The sequence below is a fragment of the Arvicola amphibius genome, chromosome 4, assembly GCF_903992535.2.
Source record: "Arvicola amphibius chromosome 4, mArvAmp1.2, whole genome shotgun sequence".
Classification (NCBI taxonomy): domain Eukaryota; kingdom Metazoa; phylum Chordata; class Mammalia; order Rodentia; family Cricetidae; genus Arvicola; species Arvicola amphibius.
The window spans coordinates 36,981,662-37,009,500 of NC_052050.1; the positions used below are offsets into that span (position 1 = coordinate 36,981,662).

General features: G+C 37.7%; 1 protein-coding gene across 5 annotated transcripts in view; it reads right to left on the bottom strand.

Annotated features, from left to right (window-relative positions):
* Acaca (acetyl-CoA carboxylase alpha) overlaps positions 1–27,839 on the bottom strand; it is a 208,039-nt gene that overhangs the window by 113,470 nt on the left and 66,730 nt on the right. For 3 of the 5 annotated variants that reach the window (XM_038324765.2, XM_038324766.2, XM_038324763.2), the window contains 8 exons: positions 23,796–23,920; positions 18,111–18,224; positions 16,837–16,950; positions 15,838–15,927; positions 14,305–14,423; positions 4,330–4,353; positions 1,619–1,762; positions 754–850 (listed from right to left, as the gene is read on the bottom strand). In XM_038324765.2, the coding sequence (XP_038180693.1) occupies positions 754–850; positions 1,619–1,762; positions 4,330–4,353; positions 14,305–14,423; positions 15,838–15,927; positions 16,837–16,950; positions 18,111–18,224; positions 23,796–23,920 (827 nt within the window). The remainder of the gene's footprint in view (positions 1–753; positions 851–1,618; positions 1,763–4,329; positions 4,354–14,304; positions 14,424–15,837; positions 15,928–16,836; positions 16,951–18,110; positions 18,225–23,795; positions 23,921–27,839) is intronic. The other 2 variants (XM_038324764.2, XM_038324762.2) reach the window with 1 other exon arrangement.

Genomic DNA, 27,839 nt, shown 5'->3' on the forward strand with positions numbered 1-27,839 from the left:
CTCAGTAGTAAAAAGCACACTCAAACTACTGCCCAACTGTCATAGCAGAGCTAAATAAAGCACATAAAACATCAAGAGCAGGAGTTTAAGGTAGCTTCAATTCTTGAAACAAACTTGAAAGTCACGGTGTCTCCAGCAAAATGAGAGTTAAACAATCTGCAGAAGGGAAAGAAAGCTGTGTACCATAGTCCTGTTTACTATAGTTCCTTACATGTTATCAAATGATGGATTTATCAAAACATAGAAAAACAACGGAGGGAAAGAACAGAGCATTCATTTATTGAGAAGAGATTTAATAAAAAGACACTTTTAAAAACAAAATGTCAAATTCCACCTTTAGAGTTTATATCCATGTATTTTTTTTTTTTAATTTCAAGACAGGGTATCTCTGTGTAATTGGTGGCATGCACCACCACCACCAGGCTCCATTTATTATTTGTAAAAGTATTTTGAAGAGACATACAAAATCACTATAGCACACTATAAAAGTACCATTCCAAAGTCAGAAAGATATAGTATAGTATAAGTCCATGTCTGGAGCTGGTTGTGGTGGTGCACGTCTTTAATCCCAGCACTTGGGAGGCAGAGGCAGGTGGATCTCTGTAAGCTCGAGGCCAGCTTGGTCTACAGAGTGAGAGCCAGGACAGCAGGACTACACAGAGAAACTCTGTCTTTAAAAACCAAAATAACAAAACAAAAAAATAAGTACTATGTCTGAGAGAGAAAAGTAGTCTTCCAAAGGGTATACCATACCTTGTCCTCATCATAGAGCGATGTATGACCGGACTCTGGGAACGTGGGACTTTGGGGTGGGGAGTCACAGAAGCAGCCCATTATTTCATCAAAGATCCTAAAAAAATCACCAGAGAAACATCCACAATAAAAACTCAAGTGGCAGGAAACTAATGTTGCCATGGTAGATCAGTCTAAAAGAATAATCTATCCTATAGTGTGCTTAACAGTCAGCAGAATAGAAATACCAATAGCTAGAGATGACATGCAAAATATCACCAAGTGGCAGAAATTAGGAGGATAGATTATTTAAACTTTAATAAACCTATATATTTTTTCTTTTAAAAATGATATAAAGCTTTTTTGATTTTGTTTTGTTTTCGTATGTAAGATATGTGCAGTGCTATCATCATCACTCTTAAAGTAACAGAAGGAGCCTGGGACTGGAACAGCGACAGGCCAATGTAATTACCCCTCCCCCTAGGGTAATGCATCAGTATACATCAAGAGATAGATGCTGAATGCATTTAATCAAAAGATCTATCGTCTCTAGTGGGGCTCACTCTAGTGTTGTGTTTAATTTCTCCTGACATTTCACTCATCACAGAGCAGACAGCTTCTTCTGTTAGCTCCTGAGGAAAAGATGATTGTTTCTTTTTTTCTTTTTTTCCTGTCCAGGCTTTATACTGCAAGGAGAAGCTAAGAGTCTCAACGAGGAGTAGAAATCAGAAGATATCTATCTCTCTAAGGGTATATACAGTGAAGGCTGCATCTCTTTGGCTGGCTCATGACTCTTCAGGGGAAGCTTTACTTTTCAGAAAGGTGATATTCCCCAAAACTAGAAGTCCATGGCTTCCCTTGTACAGACACAGTCCTAATGCCTTACCTGACAAAATCCTCAAAGGTCCGGAAAGAGACCATTCCGCCCATTCGCTGACAAGGTGGAGTGAACGAGTTGTCCAGCAGAACATCGCTGACACTAGCTACATGAGTCATGCCATAGTGGTTGAGGTTGGAGGCAAAGGACATTCTAAACAGTAAATCAAGTTCATTAGAAAAGGAGCAAGCATTGGGAGATTAACAAGGGAAAAGGAGTGTGGAGAAAACTTTCATATAGGGTCAGGTTACAGAGCAGATATGGTTTTTGTTGCTATTGTTCATTTTTGGTTTTGGTTTTTTTCCCACTACAGATGAGGCTGTAGCAAGATTCGTGTCTTCGTATGCATTTTTCAGCACTATATTTTTGTCACTCCAAAAGTTCTTCAGATAGACATCTAAGGACTACCAGGGATGTTATGGTAGTTTTTAACACAACGGTTTGATATATTGGGTGAACAAGCAGCACATAGGGGTTAAAAAAAAACCATCCTGCATCTTCCCCATCTCCTTTTCTCCTTAAAAAAAAAAAAAAAGTAGGCAAGCCAAGTGAGTTACCATTATTCAACATTTAAGACATTTTTCCTTAGGAACTGTAATAGGTTAAACATTCCCAGACATAGTTTTATAACTATCAAATAGTAATTCTAATTAAAAAGAATGAAGTAGTTTAGTAAATAATTCTAGCAAGGTATTTATGGAACAGAAGTCCTCTAAAGGAACTTTATTGAGGTATTTACCCTTTCCATTGGTAGACTGACAGATTTACTGATTAGAGTTCTCCCTTTCTGAAAGAGTTTAAGCCCATATTGCAAAACTTCCTTTTTAAATTTAAACACTTTTGTACTAGAGCAAAAATATCTCTACTGAAAGCCTTATTAACTTTTAGCAAGATACAAAAGCAGAGCATTGGTCTCAAAGTATGTGTAAGCATAACAAACAGTTGCTAAATGGAGATGCTTGAAGAGAACTGAATTGATTTGTTCAATCTAAATCCATAATGAATATGAATATTCTTTGATGCATCTCAGCAGAATGTACTTATAAATAATATCATAAGGTATTAATGATTGACCAATCAGGACAGCCTGTTAGGAAGGACCAAGCTAAAGGATGCCACCAGGATTTGTAAGACACATTACTGGCACATCGATCTGAAGTGAGTTCAGAGTGAGATGATGACACCTGCACTTTGGAAAACTATTTAAAAATCTCCCTGAAGAACACCGCCTGCAATGGTGCAGGAGGAAGAGAGAGCAATGAATGTGAGCTTGAGGTCTGGGCCCTCTGAAAAATCATATTTATAAAAGGCAATGAGATGCTCTGTAGGATGGGGATGTTGCTCACACAGACTAAAGAGACTCACACTCATGGTTTTTATTCTTTTGGTAAGCGATGGCAATAGGAAAGGAACTTCATCTTTCAACAGTATTGGGAAATAGAAGGCAGACTGAAAGAGGAAACCACTGATACCATGAGTGAAACAAACAAATGAAGCACACATCAAGCAAGTCTTACATATGGTGCTCACTAGAAACTGGGATTCTGAGCTGTATTAACTCAGAAATTCTATTATCCTGATTTCTAGGATCACCAAGTACACTTATCAAAGGAGCAAGTTTGTGAGGCACCTATTACTAGACTGGAAAGAGACAAAGGGTTCCAGAAAACATTTAAACAGAACCCCTCTAAATAAGCTAACAGGCTGGGTTTGTGGCAAACACAGGGTTAAATATCTTTTTCACTTGATGGAACCCCATGGGAAATATATACATGATTCAGTTTCCCTCTACCACTGTGCTTGTGGGCCAGAACAGCTAAGGTTGTCAGAACTGAACCAAGCTTACACTCTAATGGAAGACCATGGGCTTACAAAAGCATACTCCTCCTCCCCCCACACTTAAATAGAGCTATAAGGCTAGAATTTGTTTTAGTTACACAGTATTTTAAAGGGAGAGAAAAAATGTAAGATTATAAACATTTTCACATGTAGCATCTACAAAGAATTTGCCATCAACTTGTCACTGCTTTAGCATTTTGTGGATTTAGTCCAATCAGAATTGCTATCCTCTCAAACTTGCATGTGACCTTGCTTGACTGAGGAAGCAGAGAAATGCAAAACACAGATTAAAGTATCAGTTGCATATATAGACTTGGAAACTTCTCTCACAGCTCAATGTAACAAGACTTAATATATTTTTCCAATGATAATCTTACAAGTATAAAATGACTTTTAAATCATAATACTTTAGAAAAACAGTTAACAAACTGATGAAACATGAGATCAGCCATTTCTGGATTTTTATTCCTCTAAAAAGAGAAGCAAATTAGAGAAACTAAAAATTGAAAATACTATGAACAATTTGCCAGGCTAAGAAGAGTAACCTTAAGGGTTTCTCCTCTGAAAGCCCCAGCTCTAATGAGAACTCAGCAAGATGTTGCCAGCAATGTTGAACATCAGCTGACACGCTCCCTCTCACGCAGAGCTCAAAGTGGTCTTTGCCACACTGACACTTTTCAAGTACTTTTGGAACAGCTGAAGACATGTTTTCCAAACAGAAAGAGCAACTCAGTATGTCCAAGGGGAAGCTGAGGACGCCCTAGCAGAAGATAGCACATTAGCCTGTTGACTGCTGTATCCATCGTGTTTACCTTGTTTCGCTATTTTACGTTACTGGGGGAGGGTGCTTTTAGTCGGAAAAGAAACTAAATATACGGTACCTGTTTAGCGTGGGGATGTTCCCTCTGTAATTAAACAACCACAGTTAGTTACTGATAGGTTAGTGAAAGCCATAATAAAAGAATTCTCAGAGTAGATACAGACCAGTCACCAGGAGCTCCAGTTTAGCAGCTCTGGTATCAGCAAATGTAATTAAGTGCTCATTACCCTTCAATCCCCATGGTGCCCCCAAAGAGGCATCCTCCTGACCTACCTCACCACAGCAGCTGTGGAGGAAAGGGTCCAGATGTATTTACCATGGATTTTTTTTTTTTAAAGATTTATTTATTATGTATTCAGTGTTCTTGCTTCACGTATTCCTGAAGGCCAGAAGAGGGCACCAGATCTCATTACAGATGGCTATGAGCTACCATCTGGTTGCTGGGAATTGAACTCAGGACCTCTGGAAGAACAGGCAGTGCTCTTAAGCACTAAGCCATCTCTCCAGTCCCAGTTTTTTTTTTTTCTAAATAACTCTCATTACAAAAAATAATGTTGAGTAGAGGTAAAACATGGACTTGTAAATAGTCAAGCTATATTATATCGTACATTAAAACATGAAATATGATCTCTGACAAAATTTCTGAATTATTCCTTGCTCCTATTATAAAGGCACAATAAGATGATGGTTCCATAGCTCCTACCGCCTTATTGCTTTTCTGGAATATGTAATGGATCTACAGTCTCCTCTAAGGAAATTAATCTATTGATGCAGACACCTTGAAATTCAGCCAGCTCTTCCTCTCTAAAAGTCATCAGGTTTCTTAGGGCAAAGGAGTTTATGAGTACTGAAAATCCTGAGGAACCTAAGTTATACTACTAGTGTGATAAAACTTGCTACAATTAATACTCTTTAGTTAAATGAGTTTAGGATAACTATTTTTAATTGTTATTAGTTTGGAAACTCTAGGCCTTTCGTAAATAAAACTGTACCTAACTTTGACTAGTTTTAACTTCCTTATAAAGAATGTGCCAAATTCATGAAAGATTGAGGCAGGTGGTGGTGGTGCACGCCTTTAATCCCAGAATTAGGGAAGCAAAGTTAGGCGGATCTCTGAGTTCAAGGCCAGCCTGGTCTACAGAGTGAGTTACAGAAAAAGCCAGGGACACACAGAGAAAACCTGTCTTGAAATAAACAAACAAGCAAGCAAGCAAACAGACTGAATTACATAAAGGGGAAATAAGGCAAGACTCTTGAATTCTCTTTGGTATTTGAAAGTATTTCTCAGAATTTTGATGTCAGATGTTTGCAAACAGAAAAATGAATCGAACAAAAATTCTTACTTTCAAAGTTAAAGTAGCAAATGAATATCAGCCACAATTTAGGGGCACTGTAAGGGGGGTTGACTGGTTGCTTTCTTAACCCTCTTACATTCTTTTAACAGCACAGAATCATTATTAGGGTTTTCTGGCACACAGAAGTCTTAATGGGCAGAACATACCGGGTAGTGCTGCTGATGTGTGGGAAGGAGGATTAGAGAAGGAAAATGATGCACTTTCCAAGGCAGTGAAAGGAGCAAGGTAGACTGAACTGGCCATATAAATAAAAGGCTGTGACATATCACTGCACACAAACTGTACACCTTGTGTGATTTGTGAGCAGTAATGTTCTTTGTATTAAACCTGTGTCAGGGCGAGCTCATAAGATAACAAGAGCTACTTGAAGTGCAAAACTCTTTACTGTCTGGATTCCATGAACTCTCACTTAGGAAAATGAAACCTCATGAATACAGGAAATGCACAGATTCTACAGCAAACTGGGTGTAGCCAAACAGAAAACTTAGTACAGATGGTCAAAAAAATACAGAAGTGCTTTAACTCTTTTGTTTTACTCTAAACAACAAGGCCACCAGCACAGTGGTTCTCTTACTTACCAGTTCAGAGAGAAGAAACCTATAAACAAAGCATTCTCTGACTCCATTCATCTAGGTTTGCAGAGTTTCAGAACCAGCACAAGCCAACTGTTAACCAAATTCTTAAACTAATAAAATGGACTCATTACTTCTATAGCTACCCTAGTCCCCTCAGGGCATCTTCACTGTTGAAGGCTGAGTTTTCAGAAGAACGAGGTCTAAATTTAAAAGCACATCAACCAAAAGCTAGTCTCCACCAGAAATTTTCAAGTTCTCACAGGAAGCCCCCCTGTTGCTTTGTCATAGAAAATACTTATTACACAGTGGGGCAAAAGAGGGGAGACAAAACCTCACAATATTGTCATTTAATTAAAAGACCGGTTTCCAAATTAAATCAATCATCCTCATTGGTAGAGTAAGAATTTAGGGGTTATAAAAAAGTTGAATGAGAGGAAAAGACAAACTATCTTTTAACAGGCCAATGCTTAGTCAAATCATTAAGGATTATTTGTACAGGAGCTGCTATCAGATCAGTTAAGAATTTTATCAACATCAATATAGACTTTAAAGGACAATAGAAGTTTTCTGACTCCTGAAATTCTTGACATTAAGTTACTTCTCATTTCATTGAACCACCAGCCTAGAATGGCTATGGAGCCTGTATGAATGCAAAGTTAGAGTTCTAGCTGAGTCCTCTTTAATATAACAAACACTGACTTCTCTGACTATTTCAAGTTCTTTGAGCCTTAGACAACCCCTTACAGCCGAATTTCATTTTGCTTGATTTTAGATAAACCCTACATAGATCTAGTATCATATAAAAAATGTTCCTGGTTATTTTGCCTGAAAGAAAAAGAAAAAAAGAACCCTATATAAAAATGATATGTATTGCCGGGCGGTGGTGGCGCACGCCTTTAATCCCAGCACTCGGGAGGCAGTGGCAGGCAGATCTCTGAGTTCAAGGCCAGCCTGGTCTACAAGAGCTAGTTCCAGGACAGGCTCTAGAAACTACAGGGAAACCCTGTCTCGAAAAACCAAAAAAAAAAAAAAAAAAAAAAAAAAAAATGATAGGTATGCATGCAAATCAGCAGTGGTTATATCAAGCTGTGATTGAGAGTCAGTACAGGGCAAATCTTTTGAAATTAAGCAACAAAGCAGAAACAGAAGAGGTCGGCTGAGTAACCTACTAGCAGCCAGTAACAATAGTACCACAGGAGAAAGAGCAATTTGACTGGCTGTGACCAGTGGTGGTCTCCTCATGTGACTGTATTTCAGCAGAAGAATCCAAATCAAGAACTGTAAAATATGTCTGAACAACAAATTTCCCTTGGTGTCCCTCCCCAATCTCCTCACAGTTCAGATGCCCTGATTCTATAGCAAAGCTTCGGTTTACAATAAAATGATCATTGCCTCATTCATCTGCAGCCTCTTCAAAGCCCCTTCTTTGCTCTGACGGAAGATTGTGCTCTTCCTGAAACAGGAATGCCAACAGGGTTACAATACATTACTGCTGCCTGCTGTATAATTAGCTACAAATCCACAGCACAAAACTACAGGGATTTACAGATGCCCTGGATTCTGCTTTTCCTTTCCCCTAGAACCAGCTAGTCTTCCCTGACAAGAAGACCTTGGGCTACACTAATGATATATTGAGAGTTTTAAACTCGACTCTCCAATCTTACAAGTCCTGAGTGCCAAAATAATACAGCAGAGGCTAGAAGCTGAGCCATGGACACAGGAAAGCACTTTGGTAAGCACTTAAACCTGCTGAGAATCTTCTCTTCTGCCAGATGCTTGCATCTTATCAACAGACTACCCTGAATGAAGAAAGCAAGCACTGTAGGATTATATTTATTTATAGCTTATTCTAGCCTGTTAACTACAATCAAGTGCTCCCACTGCTAAAAATGCTACAAGTTAGATGACTTTTGAGTGTCTCAGTACTATCCAAAAGAGGGTTTTAATCTCTGAATGTCAAAGATTATCAACATTCTCAAGAATGAAGACAGGTTGCTGATTAGTCAATCACATGGAAGACTTCTCATTTCTAACTTTCTTTACAAATAAAAAAAAAAGGTCTAAAGACCACTGACCAACAACTAAAAACCTAAGGTGCCGAACCACTAAACCAAGCTATGAACAAAAACAAAACGTGTTATCAGGGAAGAACACAGCCAACCTCTTCTGAATGTAAGGCATGAGAAAAGCAAAGTACTTGAGCTAAGGTGCTCAAACACAGAAGGCCAGACTTACAGAGAACAAACACCAAAGAAGGTGCAATGCAACCCAACTTAACTAAAGCATGGATTTTTATCTAAGAAATAGGTAGAAAAACTAAAGGTCCTTACCCATTACGAAATATGCATGGAAATATACAGCAAGTATATATATACACCTTCATCACTAGTATCATCTTTCATACTTATTGAATAATGAAATAAGTTTTAAAAAATGCCAAAGTTAACTACTGTATGTTACATACAAAATTTATTTTGAGTTTTAAGTTTTGTACTCCCAGACTGTCAATAATATAGAGCCAAATGCAGTCACAGAACTTACATCATAATGTGCTTTAGATAGATTTGTATAATGTAGATATATTTTAGAATTTTCACAACACAGAGTAACTGAAAAACTTGTTTCTACATTATTCTAAGACATTTAATATGTTCAAGGTTAGGTGAAATCCTATATCAAATCATCTAACAAACCTTTAAAAATAAAGGCATTAGGATAATGGTTCAGTATGACAAGGTTTTGGCATTTTTAGCACTAGTGAATGATACTATTGTTTCAGAAGTGGAAAGGGGTGGGGATGGGAGTGGGGTGAGGTGGAGGGAATACAAATACAAACAGACCTTAAGCCTTAATGAGAAAAATGGCAAATGATAAAGCCTGAGCACTAGGATCAATCCAACTCAAAATCTAGCTGGCCTTATGGACTCTGAAAACTAAGAATTAGTTTCCTGAAGTAGAGAAGCTGTCCCAACTATACCTACATAAGAAAATAATTGAGGAATCTTACATATATCTCCTCAAGGATAACTGCTAACTGGCTACAATTCACAGTTTAAAACTGATTCTTGGAAAATGAAAATTATATGTAATAGCAAATAAAATCTAAATTCTAAGATTTTTCTTAAAAGGAAATATATGAAAATAGACATGTTACAGGTCTCTAATTACCCCTTAGCTACTAGTCAAGCGAAGGGAATAAGAAGAAAAAGGTAACTCTAGACCAGGGACGTCTGAATAAACGGGGTGCTCTGATGAGCAACACAAAGGAAGCTAAGTAAGCTGAAACTACAGTCCCCAGAGAAAACCGGGCAATTTTAAGTTCAAGAAGAAAATGACACACCAAATAAAGGATGCCTAGTAAGGATGAGGGAGGAAATCACAGGGATTAGCAAAGAACTAGCATCCTATTTAAAACAAAGAAAATCATTGAGGGAACCAGAGATGGCTCGGAAGCTGTTCCAGAGAAATGCAGCTTGATTCCCCGGCACCCACGTGGTGCCTCACAACCATTTATAACTCCAGTTTCTGGAGACCCAATGCCCTCTCCTGGCCTCTGAGGACACCAGGCATGGACATGGGACATGATGCAGACATATATTTGGGCAAAACATGTACATAAAATAAAAATACATAGAATACTAAAGAAAAGCCTTGTGAAAACTTTATAAGTTAATTAACCAAGTGTACTAAAAAGGAACCTTCCCTTGTTTAGAGCTGCCCTACTTATTTGCAAATGTGCATTTGCCTATGTTTCAACAACCTAAGCAAGTATAACAAATGTAAATCTAATAAAACATAGGCTTTCAATACAAAAGGTATCTGAAGCATTTTCCTGAACAAACAACAACAAAACCCACTGCTGCTATCAGGTTACAGACCAAGAACCATGTTCTATTCCAATGTATGGGGGTCAAATCAATAGTGGGAATTCTAGCAGGTTTTGTAGTTATGACAGCTTACAAAGACATTCCTAACACCATGCTGAACAATTTTAGTCAAGGACTAGGAAATGCAAAAGTAACTGGTTAAATAAGATGTCGTTTTTAAGCCAGCATGTCTGTAATCCTTCCATTTAGGAAATGAAGACAGGAGGATCTAGAATCCAAAGTCATTCTTAGATACATAGTAAGTTCGAGACCAGCCTAGGCTATATTTTAAGGCCTTGTCTCAAAAAGATACCTGCCACTCAAAAAAGTATTCTCTTCCCAAAGAATTATTTATTTGTTAACTCCAGTTGGGAGAAAAGGTTTAATCTGCTTTGCATTGGTATGTGATTCTACATTCTCTATTTTAACAGAGCAATTATTGAAGTACGTTAAAGTGTTATAATTCTGTATCTGGTGTGGTACTTCCTATAACTACTAAGAATAGCAACCTAAGATGTGTTTTACCCCCTCTCTCCTAAGAACAAGACCGTGAATATAAAATAAAAGGACTCAATATAATTGTCCTAATTAAATTCTGGCCTAGATTTGAGCTGAACAGTATGGCAGTAACTACCTATGTATGATCGGGAGTGTTAGACAAGTAGCTAGTCTATGTTGAAGTATGTTATATATGTAAAATTAACTGAATTTCAAGGACTAAATATGAATAAGAAAACAAAATATTACATTAATATTTTTATTATATATTAAAAAGATATTTCATTTTATTGATTTTAATGACATGTTATTACAATTGTTTCTTTTTATACTTTCAAAAGTAGCAAGTGGGAAATTTAAAATTACATATGTGGCTTACATTAGATTCTACTACACTGTGTTGAACTATTAGAGGAACTTTACAAACAGTCGCTGAAAGGACTCTAATCCAAAATAAATCAGGGATAGGATACCAGGATACCAATGTGTTTTTTTTTAAAGACACTGTTTAAATAATTTTGATAATCCGTAGAACACAATGAAAGAAAAAATAGTGGAGTTATAAAAATTAGCTAAGAATTTTTTAAAGGGGGAACAGGTTTATTTTGAGTCTTCAGCCATTTTCTCAGATGCCAGCAGAAAAGACTCCAAATCCTTGGAGTTTCCTAAGCAATGGGAACATATTTTGCTATTTATGCCTCCCATGCATCCCATCTAAGCTTATGCTAAGAGGTGACATGACTCCAGACAGAAACTGGTCAGTCACTAGAAATACCAACTATGTGGTCAAAGGGATTAGTGCTTTGTCCTAGCCTGACCTCTGGGGAGGAAAGATTGAGCACATGCACATGACTTATGATTTGTTCCATCATGCCTATGAAATAAAATCCTAATAAGAACCCAACACAAGATTGTTGGGCGTTTCCTGACTGGTGAGCACACGGATGTTCTGAGAAGGAAAAGGTGGTGTGCCGTGATTCTACAGAGGAAGAACAATGACACTGGATTTGAAGTTCTCCCAGACTTCCTCCATAGGTTTCATGTGCCTGGTCCTGATCTTTAGTCTTTATAATAAAACTAGGGCAAAGCGCAATGAGGTACAACCATACAGCTAGCACTCAGGAAACTGAGGTAGAGGGGCTGTGAACTGAGGGGGCAGCCTGAATGACATAAGAGCTTTGACAGAGCTGCAAATAAAACTGTGGTGCTTAGGTTCTGCAAAATTATTAAACTGAGGAAACTGTAGAGACCACTACCACCACCTTTGCTGTCCATTGATCAGAAATATGGGAGGCCTAGGGATGTTCCATGGAAGGCCACGTGCTTGCTTGATAGTATCTGATCAAATCTGATATGGGTAGAATCAAAATTGAATTGTAATCCATCAACTGGAATCAGAATAAGGTTATAATTCCAAATATATTTGTAAGCAAATATAAAATTTTATCAAATATAAAATCAAATAGCAAATCTATAACTTTCTGAATAAGCTATTCTCTGAAACTGAATATATCATTCTGGGGTCAAATGTAATCATCAGATCCTAAACTTATTAAAAAAAAGAGTCTTTAGAGCTTAAATTAATTTACACATTTATAGATTTGTGTGTGTGTGTGTGTGTGTGTGTGTGTGCACATGCATGCTCGGGTGTGAACATACACACATTCTTGCCTGTCTCTCCCTCTCCAGTATGGGGTTATAAATGCATTCCTTGTACCTGGCTTTCACATGGGTGCTGGGGATCTAAACTTAGGTCCTTATCTTTGTGTGATAAGTGTTTTACTGACTAAGCATCTCTTCAGCAGATATTTATAATTTTCACAAAGATTATTTATCTTTATTTTGCATTTGTCTTCACTTGCACATCCATATAAACACTATTTCTACTAATAATGATAACATTCCAGCAACTTTACAATTACACACATAATCAATGGAAACTTTAAAACCTATAAATTATATTTCTTTTCAAACCTGGCCTTAATTCATGGGAGTATATACATTATGGCTGCTGGGAGAGACAAGAACATTTTGAAGCCATATCAGCACTAACCAAGACTTACTTCCTTCATGTATAAAGGTGAATAAGGGTTCTAAACAAAACAGTTAAGCGTTACTTTCAATTTCTAGTAAGCTTTTTCCATCAAACTAGACAAATAGCCTCAAAATTTAAAAGACAGTGCCAGAGAGACAACTCCTGCAAGATATCTTCACATGTAGAAACACAGACAACACATACGCACACACACATGTAAAAAGAAAAACAGTAAGATAGGGTGAGAGCAATTCACAAAGACAAGAGGAGCAATGTGGAAGGAAGTCATCAGGAAGTCATCAGAATGAGCCCTGCAGGCTAACTACAAATCACTGCCCACAAGAAAGAGGCAGGAGAAAGCAGGAAGAAAGGGAGGTTGTCTTGAGAATTACAGTGAATTAAGTATAGCATGTAGTTCTCTACAATTATTCAAGGAATGCTGGAAAAGAAAGACCTAGTGCCAAGCCCATATGTGCCACAAGTACTTCGCTGCTTGATGAAGGACAACCACTCGTTTCTAGAAAATGAGATTCTGAAATCCATGGAGGCAAAAACGCACTGAGATGCTTGCTAAATCAAGGATATATGTTTTTCTCTGCCAGCCACAAGATATTTTTTGAGGTGGAAAAGTGAAAGGATCTTCTGAGACAAAGAAGAGACATACTTTTCCTGAAGATGCCTCTGTTATCAGTCGACCTCTGCTGGATCAACAGTGGCATCCAGTGGCCAAAAGTCTCAGCACAGACTTCTTTGTTTCCAGAAAGGCTCTATTGCTTTGGGTGAAGTGGCAATTCAGAACAAAACCATTTCTGATGTCTATAACTAAGGATCCCCAAAGACATAGTGGTTTGTAATACCACGCGAAGAACCAAAGGCAATAAAGAAGAAATAGAGAGAAGCAGAGTACAATTGGCTGTGGTATTTATATTTCCTGTGGTGTTACTAAAAAGAATAAAAATACAGGAGGGAATGAACATGTGTGTCTTGGAAATCTTAGAATTTCACTGTCACAGAATATTTTTAAATGGGTATATTAATAAATTATTTCATTTTAAACCCAAAGCAAAACCAAATTTACATATGCACGTTTTAAAGGACGTGGGAAGAGAAAAATAATGGAACTAGATGGCCAATTAAGCAACTGATATATATTTAAGAAGTTTGGCTCTCAAGTGTAAATACAAAAAAAAGAAAAAAGAAAAAAGAAAAAAAAGAAAAGAAAAGCCTGACTGATTTACCACTGTTAAATTCGGGTGTTAGTGTTAAGGCAGAGGAGACCGGCTCAGGTAGATTAACCTTAGTTAGCACATAAAAAAGCAGAACTTGTACACAGCATTCTTGTCTGTTTCAACTGATGTCTGAAATTAGAGTATGTGTTGGGGGTGGTCTGGCAAGTCAAATATTCATGTGAGAAAGGAAAGAAGGAATCAAAAGAAGGGAAGAAAGAAAAAATGGAAGGAGGTGGAAAGGTGGTCTTTAATTACATATACAAACAAGAATGAACAGAATAACCCTAACCACCTAGAAACATGCTGCTTCTCCCCAGAAGACACAGGCATCAAGAAGCTCTTCTCTCTCAGTTCAAATTTGTCCATTTGTTTATTTACATTTCTTGCTGCAAGTATCAAAGAACTGTCATTTAGCACTCCCCTTGACTATATCTTAGGCCACTGGCTAGTTCAGGTGTATGTACCAGCTCAAGCTCACCTGTTTGGATGAGATGTGGGCAGCATGAACTGAAATTCCACCACGCAGGTGTTGTCCTTAAGCTGGCGGTGTTGTACGCTGTTAAGTTCATAGGCAATATAAGCCCTTCGAACATATACCTGGTTAAAAAATAATCCCTAGTAAATATACTTCAAAAACAGAAATGAAGAGGATGGCTGGAACAAGGAAATGTCTTGAAAAGAGATGGCAGTTTGCCCTGAGAGGCCCAAGGCCCTGAACATAACACCTTGTTTTAATTGTTAAAGCTGGAGTTTCAGTGCTTCACCCATGACTGTAATACGTGAAATAAAATGAGGCTGCTAGGTATATGATAAACCTTTCACACTAACCTACATGCTGGAGGTTTCCCCTTTAGCAAGAGAACATACAAAATCATGACTACTAATTCATTAGCGTAACAGAAGAGAAATCAAGCAGTTAGAAAAGCAAAAGGTGCTTATTCCAGGCTACTTTTGGGAACAAAGAGGGAAAACAGAAAGTCAAAGTCAAGTTCAACTTTTTATCTATCTTGTACCACCACCTCCAATCTTACTGCCCCCAATCAGTTCTGAAGGATTTCCATCCTCAACTACACAAAAAAGCAGTGAGGCATAATGTGACATGTAATATCTCAAACTCACTAACTCTATCCAATAGTTAAAGAAACAGCAACAGAGTATATCTCAGCAAAGACCAGCAGTCCACATTCCCAGACTTCGTATTCAATTTGCCATGCACATAACATGCTACATGAGGTTCTATCAGCAGGTGAGGCATATGAGGAGGCATTTCATTAAATGACATGAAAGCCTGGAAAAACACCAAGATATTTCAAATATTTGATATTTACTGAGTAGGATACTTTACACTTTACCCACAGAATATAAATAAAAAAAAAAACCAAGAAAGCTAACAACAGACTATGCGATGTTCTATTACATGAAATCACTGAAAACACTTCTCCCTCTCATTTTCAAAATATATCTACTTGGCTATGTTAAGGAAGCATTCGGGGTTTGCAATTTTTGTGTTTAATGAGGTGGTATGCTGTGGTGCAACAGAACAGTCTTTGGAGTCAGACTGTCCCAAGTTCAAATAAATCTGTATTTTCTGAGCAAGTCACCTCACCTCAAAGTCTCGCTTTTTTTTAATGTTATAGAACTATAGGATTAGATGGAAAAGTAATACACCTAAACCACAGTTCATTAGACACTATATAACTAACATTTGGCTCAGATCACAAAATGGTGAGGTATAATAGGTGAATCAACTCACTTATGCTGCGAGTCTTAATTTATTATGAAATAGAAAAATTCAAATATCTGGAAAACAGACTATTTAAAAATCTGGCAGTATTTCCCTGTTATTAGACCTGGGAGCTGGTGATTAATGCAGATAAAACAGCAGGTAAAGTAGCCAAGTAGTGTTCCAGAAGAAAAGACCAAGAGAAAAGAAGGGGTATGACATCAATCAGACAGAAAACTCCAGTAAACCCATGGAGAGGGTTGTACCACAAACCAGAATAATACTCACCTCCAGAGCTGCCATCCTCACCACCTGGTTGCTGTGGTAAAAAAAGTTTGGTAGGACATCGAAAATAGATGTTTCTGAAAGGATGAGTTTCTGAAAGGCAAAGGATATCAAAATACTCAGTGAGACCTAAAAATTCTACTGGTGAATGCCATATATAAACGTAATGGTTTTGGAGAACATAATACCTTGTCCCACAGGTTTGCCTTAAGGATTAGATGGGTTAAGATATCCAAAATTCTTCGAATGTTTATCAAAATGTATCAATAATATGCCAATATAAGTGCTTATAAACATTATCATTTCAGACCTCTATTTGTACTTTCTCAAATACTCTACTATCAGAAATTCCAGGTTTGAAGGCTAATAGAAACCCTAGATTTCCACTATGAACCACAGAATAAAAATCTCCCTCTTTCCGCTTCTAGATTCCCTAGGTGGAAAGCCTACAGGATGTATGAAGATTCCTTTGGCCAATTAACAATGGTACCTTGATTTCCAATGAGGAGAACACAAAGGCACCCCTGAGAAAATGATGTTATTTAAAAAATAGTTGAAGTCCTTCATTTGTAGCAAAATTATCCAATAATCTTATAAAATTGGCTCTTTATAAAATGTAATAGTAAGCATTAAAATAAAATTAAAATTAGATGATATTTAAATAGTTTTGTCTCCAGAAGAGGAACAGTCATCTACGTATGCATCTAATTCAAGCATCAGAAATCAAATACCGTTGCCAACTAATTCTGGTGTAGAATGCTTTCAAAAGATAGAAACTTCAATAGGACACTTCTATCAAAAAAGGCCCATTTGATTTTTAAAGCTGAGTTATAATCATGCAATATTTTTATAAAAAAACAAACATAAATCATTTTTAAAATTTAAGGAATAAAATTTCATTACACAGAAGTAAAATTAATTTATTAAATCTTTAACTGAAATATGCTTATGGAAATAAAAGGAACAGGAGTGTGAAGTGGTAGGCGGGACTATTATAAATACCTGCAGATTCTCAATGCAAAACTGGTGTCCATACATGTCAATGGCTGATAAGAAGATAGACTCTACTTGGTTATGGCGGAGCTCATATGATGGCAAATGGGAAGCAATAAGAACCTAGAGCGAAGTCAAAACAAGAGGCATAAGTTCCTCAGGGAGTGATTATTCTAGGCTCTTATTAGGTCACCTGATACAAAAGCAATAAATACAAATCTGTAAATACAGACATCAAAGATAAAACAGAGAACAAATAAAACAATGTCTAGGTCCTGTAGTATAATGTCAATGCCACCAAATACTGAATCTCAGTTGCTTCTCACCATGATGTGCGTGGTGGACAATATCCCATAGAGGTAGGGGGGAGGGAGAGCAAACAACTTCAATCAAGTTCCATTAGTGCATGTGATTTACCTTTGCAAAGCTCTAGTCTTGGAGACTACATGACTAGCTGTTAATTGGGAATCAGGTCTGGCAAGGAGCAACTGTGGGGAAGGTGGATGCAGGATAGCTAGCCTTTTGCAACTTTGTAGTAGAAAGAGAAGAAAAGCTGCTTTGACAGCCCCAGGTACTCAGCGCCAAAAAGAAGGCATCAGGAGCTAACACCGACACATGTGAGGGGCATAACGTAAAAGCAGTGTCACAAACAAACAGGGAGTCAGTAGGACCTGAATATCCTCAGCAGGTCACTGAGAGGTTCAATAACTTTGAGGAGTTCAGTGACATGGATACAATTGTAAAGAAAGCAGAAGGTCACTGAGCAGCTTCAAATGCTGTGTCCTTGTCAATGCCCGTGCAATGAAAACACAAAGGGAGTGCGAACTCTCAGCTTCCCTGCTGAAACCTTTTGGAATGGAAATGAGGACTACAGGGTGAAGCTAACTGGACTTCTCTGGGGTTGTTCTGATTGCTAGTGCTGAAGATTCATGACATTATCTTTCTGCTTTCCACACTTGATTATTTTCTATATACTTACAACTTTTCATCTGTCTCCAAGCTCCCTTTGGGAAGTAAAAAATACTGAGTTCATTTCCTTCCCTCAGTTTCCTTTCCTACATCTGACCCTGGTTTGTTACTACAGTGAGGGCTGGCAGAGAAGATAGAGGACAATACCAGTATTTTACAAAGTGAGAAACCCAACAATAACCATGTCGTTTGTCTTTAAAAAATACTTTATCAGATGAAAACACTGCATTATCGTTGTGAAAGTGCATTGTGCCTAAAACTGTACAAGCGATGAGAAATACCACTCTTTCAAGATAACCAACAAATGTTCTTACCTGACGAGCCCGCAGCGCCACTTTAGCATTGGTGGTCTTGCTGAGTTGAGTTAGGTCTGTGAGGATATTTAGCAGCTCATCCGTAAGTGTGGGGTCCCGTCCACACAACTGATCCTAAGTGTTTATGTGGAAAGGAACACATAAACTTATATTATAAAACAACTCTGGTGGACAGAATCTAAAACAGGGAAAGGAAACACTTCTACTGCTGAGCTGCATCTTAAGCACTGTTCTCCTTCCTTCTCCTCTTGATCATCAGCCATTGCTGGAGGAATTTCTGCAACATACTTATCTTCCCTCATGCAGGCATACTCTTTATCCCCAAGACCTTTATCACAGAAGTACAAGTGAGAGCATGGGACTGGAGCATGGCTTGCAAGTGCACAAAGACCCAGGTTTGATTTCTAGGACCCACATAGTGGCTCTAAATCATTTTTAACTCCATTTAGTTCCTAGGGATCTGACACCCTCTTCTGGACTAAGAGAATACCAGGCATACATGTAGACAAAAATAGTCAAGACAAAAATAAATCTAAAATATCATTTTTTTTAAAAAAGGCATAGGACATTTGGCCTCTGAGAGAGACATGTATTTCCCAAAACACATTTTCCAAAACCAGCCATACTTTCCAGGTCACAAGGCAAAAATACTTTTGGAATATTCAATACCATTATGCTAGGAAGAAGAAGGCATCTCAAACTTTCTCCCCACTTGACCTTCTGGCTCAAATTATGTGAGAAAATGATGTCTAACCTTAGATTCTCACTATACAATCAACACCCAGTGGTTTGTTTCCCACCCATCCTAGGCATAATCAAAAAAGGAAACTGAAACTCAATCTCATCTTTTGAAGACAAATAATAAGCAAAACAGAGCCTTAGCAGATACGTACATCAGCAAGACAAGATGATAAGAACATAAAAAGCAAAAACATAGTAAGAGCAGGTAGAGAGACCAAGATAAGTTCCTCTTTCCTAACCCCTCCTTTCCTAACACCCCTATAATGTATAAACACATTGCTGTCTGAGTTATTTACTTCAATCATGAGAAGAGTCCCCTAAAACTTCTTAAAACATGCAAGCATTCTAGGTCAAATAATTTGCAAACATTGCAAATAACTAGGTTAAGGGCCAACAGCTGAAAAAAAATCAATGAAATAAAGCCATTCACTTCTCCAACTTGCAGCATTTTTTTGGATAGGGAACAAGCCCTTTGAAAGCAACTTAGGTTGAAGAAAAATTAAGTTACACTCTTGCTTAACTACAGATCCTATTCTAACTTGAAAAACAAAACCAAATGAAATATACAAAGTCATGTTTCTTTTCATGAGAGAGAGGAAATGAGAAAGAAGGTAGGGGGAAAACAGCATCTGTTTTAAAAAGAGGGGGTGGGATGGGGTGGGAGAAAATATGAAAATTCAGTGAAAAAAAAACATGAAGTAATTATTTATTCCCAAGTACAGGTTGACAATCTTCCTGGGTTCCCCATGACACAGCATAAAAACCAGACCTTCTCAGAGGCCAAAATCAAATATAGTTTGGAGGGAACTCCATTTGCATTAGTTTTTCTTAACTTAGAAGTTTTCCATTCAAATATTTGCAATTATAGACGGTTGTGAGTTGACAAGTGAGTACTGGGAACTGAACTTGGTCCTGTACAAGAGTAGCAAATGCTCTGAACAGGGCCTCTTCAATCCTCAAGTATTATTTTCTCCACTGTCGTTGAAAATGGAAAAAGATTAGCAATAATAAATAATGTGTGGAATAACTTTTCAACATTCTTTTGGCCTTGATCCAGACACAGTGTTAAGAGCCTGAAGGAACAATCAGTGTGTTCTTCAGAATCGCTCGTGCTAAGTGACAACATTCAGCAGGGTACTAACAGCCCTAGACACACTCTGTCTAAGCTTCCTTTGGACAACTGGACAGACCAAGATTGCCGCTCCATTCTGTTAAATTTCATTAACAATGCTATCAGAAGGCAACCATGTCGACAGATGTGTTTCCAAAACAAAACAGCACACAAAAAACTCCCTAAAGCCAACAACAAAAATGTTCATTTAAATAATCTATCGGCTAAGTTTAAGTCATTTGCTGAAACTATTGACCATCTCTGGTCAGGACTTTACAACACAGTTATTTCTAGCTTTTATAAAAGATCCTCCTAGATGTTTGCTAAGAAATATTTTAGATTTCCAGAAATAAAGTAATATGCGTAAAGTAGCAATCCGTGGCCAAATTTACACAACTACTAAATAGAAAAGCCCAACAGAATTAAATATAATTTTAGTATCATACGTATTAGGTGCCCCAAAAGATGCAATTCAAAACAGAAGGAATAAGGCCTTAGATATAATACCCTCAAAATATTAACTACTTACCATTCAGCTAAGTAAGGTTTCCTCCTGAGAAAGATGTTATAAGTTTATCAGTCAGTTGCTTTTATTCAGTATGATTTGTTAGCTTTAAGTGTGAACTTGACAAAATCTAGAAACACCTGGGAAGAGTTTCTCAATGTGGGTTTGCCTATGGGCATATCTGTGGGGAGTTGTCTTAATTAATGTGGGAAGACCAAGTCCATGATGGGTAGCACAATTCCCTAGACAGGGTACTCTGAACTGTGCAAAAGTGGAGAGATCAAGCTGAGCACAGGCAAGGAAGTGAACATGCATGTATTTCTTTCTCTCTGCTCTTGACTGTAGATGTTATGTGACTAGCTATTTAAGTTCCAGCCTTGACTTCTCCACAATAATAAAATTTAACCTGGCCTTGAAAGCTAAACTAAACTCCTTTTACCCCAAGTTGCTTTTTGATCAGGTATTTTATCGGGAAACAAATAAAACTGAACATTTATTAAATATGTGATTTCTGAAAAAGATTTTGCTTTTTACCTACACACTGGATAAATTACATGTAGTTATGATAAAAGAAAGAAGGAAAGAAACTGGTCTGCATTTTATATGCTCTGTGTGAATTAAATCAGAGGCTTCTACACACAGCATGTTTCATGAAAGCAACTTCTTGTGAACAAATGCACTGGAGAAGTCTACTCAATAGAAATTTGCTTAGCAGTCCTTGGGGCAAGTTATACATATGTTAACAAAGGAACATAGCACCTCTCCATTGGTGCAATTTGATTTTCTTGATTCCCTCCTTTAGGTTCAAAAGCCCAGAAGTCATCATCTGGCTCAGCAAAGTACACATCAACGTTCTTACTTCTAGAAAGCAGAGATTGGAATGCCGGGCACATAAACATCAATCAGGAGACCAAAGTAAGCAAAGAAAGGTGACCAGAAGAGAACACAAGCTGGGGGAATTGAAATGCTACCATGTCCCAGTGACATCTGTAAAAGACAGTAAGACCTAGACAAAAAGGAATCCAAAGTACTAAATGCCTCTTACAAGCTACTATCATTACTGCAGATATGGGGGAGAATACTGTCAAAAAGGAAAATATGCCTGACATTCAGAAATACAAAAATAGGTTGGAGAGGGGCACAATCTGAGGCTTTCCCTTATCTATAAGTCACTGATAGCTGGCTCTGAGCTCAATTATAACAATTAACTTGATATCAAAATTTTTACAATAAGGTGAAAATAATATTTGAAAAGAAGTTAGTGATATGCAAGACTATAGATACTATTATGCTTACTAAGTCTTGCTTTTAGAAGAAAAAAAGGAGTAAAGATGTTAAAATAGAGAAACAGGTAAATCCAGCTACCAGAGCTCAGCCTGCTACGAAGAAAGTTGGGCACTATCCATGCAGGTAAGAAATAATCAGGATGACAAGGTGGGGGAAAAACAGCAGCAAGTCAGGGTCCCATTGGCTTCTGGCTGTCCTGACTGGCAAAGGCAGCAAGCAAAGCCTCAAACTGGTTCTCTGACAGGGCCCAACGCCTCTGCAGCACCCCCGTGTAATTACACACTTGAGTGACTGGACTCTGAAGAAAATTGAAGGCCTGAGCTCCGAACAGCTGCCATTTTCTCTCTCCATCACACCAGCGTGATTACTTGAGAAATGAACAGCCCCGGCTCAAAGCTACTCCAGAATTCTCAGAGGAAATATGGCTCCGTGTTCCAATAATGAGATTCTTAAGGCAAGCGTTACTTACAATCACTCCGCAAAAGGAGCGAGCAGAGCCCCTATATCTTACAAATTAGAATTTAAGAAACCCAGCGACAGTCCTGGACGATCATTACTCTTCTGCTGCTCCAAGGATTCTGGGCTTTGGTCTATTTTTAGTGCAGAAAACTGTTAAGTTCTTAAAAAGGTAATCATAATAAGATGAAAAATTTGCCATAATTAGCTTCCTATAAAGGCAAATTTCGGCCCCATTTTGGTCCACACTGACGGATCCTTCAACTTTCTAATCATTACCCTTTTCTGTCAAAAGTCTTGACTTTCTTCTCCAAGTGTAATCCTTGCATTAAAATTTGAAAAAGAAAGTAGTATTTCTAAGGGAAAATAAAAAGTAAGTTGCTATAAATTATAAATTCTTTGCAGAAAACTATCTCATGGGAAAGTTAAAACAGTTCTTTGTGCCAACATTTCTGCCCATCTCAAAGGCCTGGTTTCTTCAAAAGGCAGCCATTCTAGGGTAGCAAAGGTAATGAACTCTCCCTATGACATGTTTTTTAAAGAGGCTACCTAAAAAATGCTACATCTGATACAGCCAACCAGCGTGGCAGATGGCTGACTGAGTGGCAATGCTGTCAACCAGAGACACAAGGAAAACTGTTTCCTTTTATTCTGAGGGATTACATAAAAAACGGCAATGAAGATTTATAAGGGGTTTTCCCTTCCATGAAGCAATGACAGAATTAAAAGTGTAAGGAATGTTCATTCCACAAAACACTGGGAAAGGGAGTTCAGGGAGTGAACTGCACTTCAGTCCCCGGCAAGGCAAAAGTGCAGCAGCAGGTCCTGTCCTCTAAAAGCAGCCCTATTGTTCTCAAACACTGCATGCTAGCTCAGCCAGGAAGAACTGGGAGTGGAGAACTTGAAACCAACATGAAAACCCTCAGCTCTGCAAAATTCTAGCAGAGGCAAATGTATCTGATTTCAACTCAGTTGCCAGTTTTATTCCTCCTCCCATTTTCTACTAATTTTTGTATTAGTCAGAAACAGGGACAAAAGAACTGATTCACTACAATATAATACCCTGAGCATAGATTTTCATGTAAATCAAAGAAGAAACGGCCAAAGAAGATGCTGAATACATTTAATTGCTTTCTTGGAAGGGGAGGGAAAGTACTAAATTTCTCATATTTTATTACGTTTCTGACATGAGAACCAGTGCTTGCACTGCTGGATGTACACAAGAGTTAACGTGCAGCAGCACACTACTTAGAGGAAACTGCATAAGAAAGCTGTTGTCATGCTAACGGAAAGGGCCTGGCATTTACAAGTGGGGCAAAGAGAGCTAAGTTTCTGTACACAGCCTATGCAAAACAATCCCTTCCTAACTGTCGTGCACTGCTTTAGATACAGCAACTACTTATCCGCAGCCCAGGCTCTACTTACCATAATTATAAGACATCAGCTTTTGTTCTGAGACAGACAGAAAAAGACAGACAGACAGACAGACACATACACACACACACACACACACACACCATTTTGCATAACATCAACCAACCTTACAAGTTCTGGAAACAGCAAAAACAACAAACCTGATACTCACAATAAGCATTGTGACCAGAAGATTCTTTTTGGTGACCTGAGCGTGGGAGAAGATGTAGTTCAGAACAGTGTTCATGTCACTCTTGTTCTCTTCTCGAAGGGCAAACACACATTTGTCGTAGTGGCCTGCAAGTGGTAAAGAAAACTGGTCCTTACCATGTATCCATGAAGCCTCAGCCTTACATGCTATTGGCTGTTTCTTAATGCCTGTAACATACTTGATAAGCAGTGAGAAGAAACACCTTATGGATTTTTTTTCATGGCATTAGAGAGAGCTAGCACATGGGCCATAAAAGAAGCACTAGACCAGGAGTCATGAGAATCCATGGGATCCCAAAACCTGGAACCAAGATCTAGCTCTATTATCAATTCACTATGTCAATTACTTGACCTCTTTGGGTCTTGATTTTATTTAGAAAATAGAAGGGACAGGGATATGCCTCTAAAATAAAGGTGGGAAGAGTATGACTCCAATTCCACTTTTTTTCTCTTCATGATCTTATTTGTTCTCTTGGGATAATTTCCTTAAAAGAGAAAGTTTCATGCTTAAAAATAAATGTCAAGGGCTGGGAAGATGCTCAGCAGGTACAGTGCTTGCCTCACAAGCACCAGTTCCTGAGTATGACCCTAAGACCCACATAAAAATGTCCAACATGCATCACATGTTTATAACCCTAGAGTTAGAGGCAGACACAGAAAAATCTCTGGGACTTGTTGAACAACCAGTTTAATCTAATTAGTGAGCCTTAGGCCAAACAGAAACCTTGTATCAAAAGAAATGAATGGCATTTCTAACCAACAGTTGTCTTTCACACCTATACAGGTACATACACTCACACAGAGGAACATGGATACATGTAGGCAAACATAAATATTAACAAAATAAACACTGAAATCATTAATCCTGTCATCTTTCCAGTCTACTCCAGCTTGACACATCTGACTCATTGAGAATGCTTCACCCTAACTACTAAGAACTGTTTTAGCTCAAGAAATAAAACTGCTATATTGGAGATCAATATTTCCATTGTAAGACAAGAAAAGGCAATGTCCAGATTTCTAAATTTCTACATCCAAACCACAGTGTACATGATGTGGAGCCTCACATGCACCAAAGGCTATCGGGAGTATAGTTCTGCATGCTTTGCTGGCCTTCTGTAAGACACCAGAGGCAGGGTAATGCTAGGCAGGAAAGCTGAGTTCTGCAACATAAACAAATCTCTGACATATCTATGTATGTATCTATGAAGGAGCATAAGTGATACATGGCTTTAAATCAAATTTCCAAGAAAGGAAAATTAGGGTCTATATATTTGTGGGCAAGAACTTTATGAAATCACAATATGAAAGAATTATCACACCATTCAGATTCTGTGTTTAACTACAAATGAAAGCAGTGATGTTTAAAATGTGTCACTGTTTTCCTAGAATAACATTTCCTAACATCTGTTTTAAACATCAGAAATTAACATAAATAGTATATTTCAAAACGAAACTAGTATATTTGAAAAACACTAGACTATACTAGCTAGAAAGCAGCCAATCAAATAAAAGATCCAATTTTGATAAAATGGGGAATGTTTAAAAATTAGTTGCCCTTAAGCTAAAGATGTAGCTGAATGGTAGAGCACTTGTCTACCATGTCCGATCTCCAGCACGGCCTTAAATAAAGTGGTTGTCCTGTACGCCCTCTACTGAAACACAGCTTTGTAGTGACAAAAGAAATACTCTGGAAACAGTCATTATTAGGAGCAAGGGAAATAAAAAGAACATATTCAACTGAGGTGAGGAAACACAGGAGCAAATAATAACAAGCAGTCACTCTTAAAAAAAAAACAATTTCTGTTGTGATGGACAAAAAAGGATGTGGGAAGATGGGTCAGTGGTTAAAAGCACTTATTGCTCTTGCAGAAGACCCTGGTTCAGTTCCCAGAACTCACATCTGATGGCTAACAATGATTCAGGTGATCTAATACCCTCTTGTGGCTCCCACAGAGCACTATTTATGTGTACAATTTCCCCTCACACATATACATATAATTAAAAATGAGTGCTTTAAAAAAAAGAAAGAAGAGAAAGACGAGTCCCAGTGAGTGCAGACGCCAGAGGCCTGGACACAGACCAAGGACTCACTGCAATGAATACCTGCAAGTAAAGTTGTACAGACTAAAGAGTATATAATGTGTAACTCACTGTGTCACACTACGGCCTCCATGATGAGATTTTTTTTTTCTCTTTTAAATTTTATTTTGGGAGAGAAGTTGCAAGGGCAGAAGGGTGGATACAAAGAGGGGACAAGAAGATGAATGGGATTTGAGATGCATGATATGAAATCCACAAATCCACAAAGAATCAATAAAATTTAATAAAAAAAAAAAATACAGGAGCACACTGGCTGCACTTCCAGAAGGGTTGGATTTGATTCCTAGCACCAACATACCAGGTTGCAACCATGTGTAGCTCCAGTTCCAGGGGGAACAGGATATGATGCACAGACATACATTGAAGCAAAATAGCAAAACACATAAAATAAAAACAAAGCTCTTTTAAAAATTATTTTATGTGTATGGGTGTTTTGACTGTTAGTGCTTGTACACTACATGCATGTAATGTGTCATTAGAGGCCAGAAGAGGGCTGCTATATGGCTGCTGAGCAGACTGTCTACATTGTATTCTTCTTTTAAAAAGCTTAATGAAGCCATCTCTCCAGACCAGAAAAACAAAACAAAACCCTTAAATACATAAACTATATACTAAAAGTTGAAATGAATCAATAACCATGTACTATTTCAAATGAACAAATGCCTATGTGCTATTTCAATTTTTGTTGTTTTGTTGTTTCATTTTGTTTTGAAGACAGACTTCTCTGTAGCCCTGGCTGTCCTGGAACTTGCTCTATAGACCAGGCTGGCCACAAACTCAGAGATCTGCCTGCCTCTGCCTCCTAAGTGTTGGGATTAGCAATGTGAGCCATCACTATCTGACTCTGAAATTTTTTTCTTTAAATATATATATATGACCACATCTTAAAAAAAAAAAAAAAAGAGTATTACGCCGGGCGGTGGTGGCGCACGCCTTTAATCCCAGCACTCGGGAGGCAGAGGCAGGCGGATCTCTGTGAGTTCTGAGTGTTCTTACTGATGAACCATCTCTCCAGTTACAATCTCCTAGACCCCCTACCTAGTTCTCAGTATACGGTACAATGCTGGCCTTAAATTTGGCAATCTTTTTTCCTCAGATTCCCACATGCTAGAAGAATGAACCAAAATACTTACCTTCAAAGTTACTAAATTTAAAAATACATTTAGTGCCTCTTAATACCCCTATCTACTATATGTTCTTCAAAAACAATTACTGAGCTGAATTTTATATTAATACTCTTTTGCTTCTTTACATTTGTCAACAATATATCTAACTTCTTTCTTCCTGGTTTTGAACTTGATAAAACAGAAGCACACTATGTACTGAGTCACTTGTTTATATGTGTTCCTAGGAATCATCTATTTTCAGTGCTATACAATATTCCACTGTAGGAATATCCTAGAAATCAAAAGGCCATTCTATTTGTATATATTTAGAGAGTTTCCTCTCTTTTTTATTTTTTGCTATTATGAATAGTAGTAACACAAAAACGATCCTTATATCTTAGAGTAAGATTACTACACTAAAGAGCAAAAATAAAAACTCAACTTTATGAAAGACTTATTAGATATGGACATGCTGTTTACTGAAGAAATCATGCCATTTGCACTTCCATTCCCAAGTGCAGTATAAGATAATAATGTGATTGTAAAATCTGTGATTTGAGCTCCTATTTCTGTAATTGGTAATGGGAGTGAGCATTTTCTTGAAGTTTATGGATTATTTGTGCTTCCTCTTCTGTGAAATATCTTTTTCTCTCTCTTGCTCATTTTTATGTTCGATTGCATTTTACATACTAGTACTAATCCTATCATAGGTGTAAATTTTATAAATAGCTCCTCTCATTTTGCAGCCTATGTTCTCGATTTCTTAACAGTATATGGGATGAAGAGAAGTTCCTGAG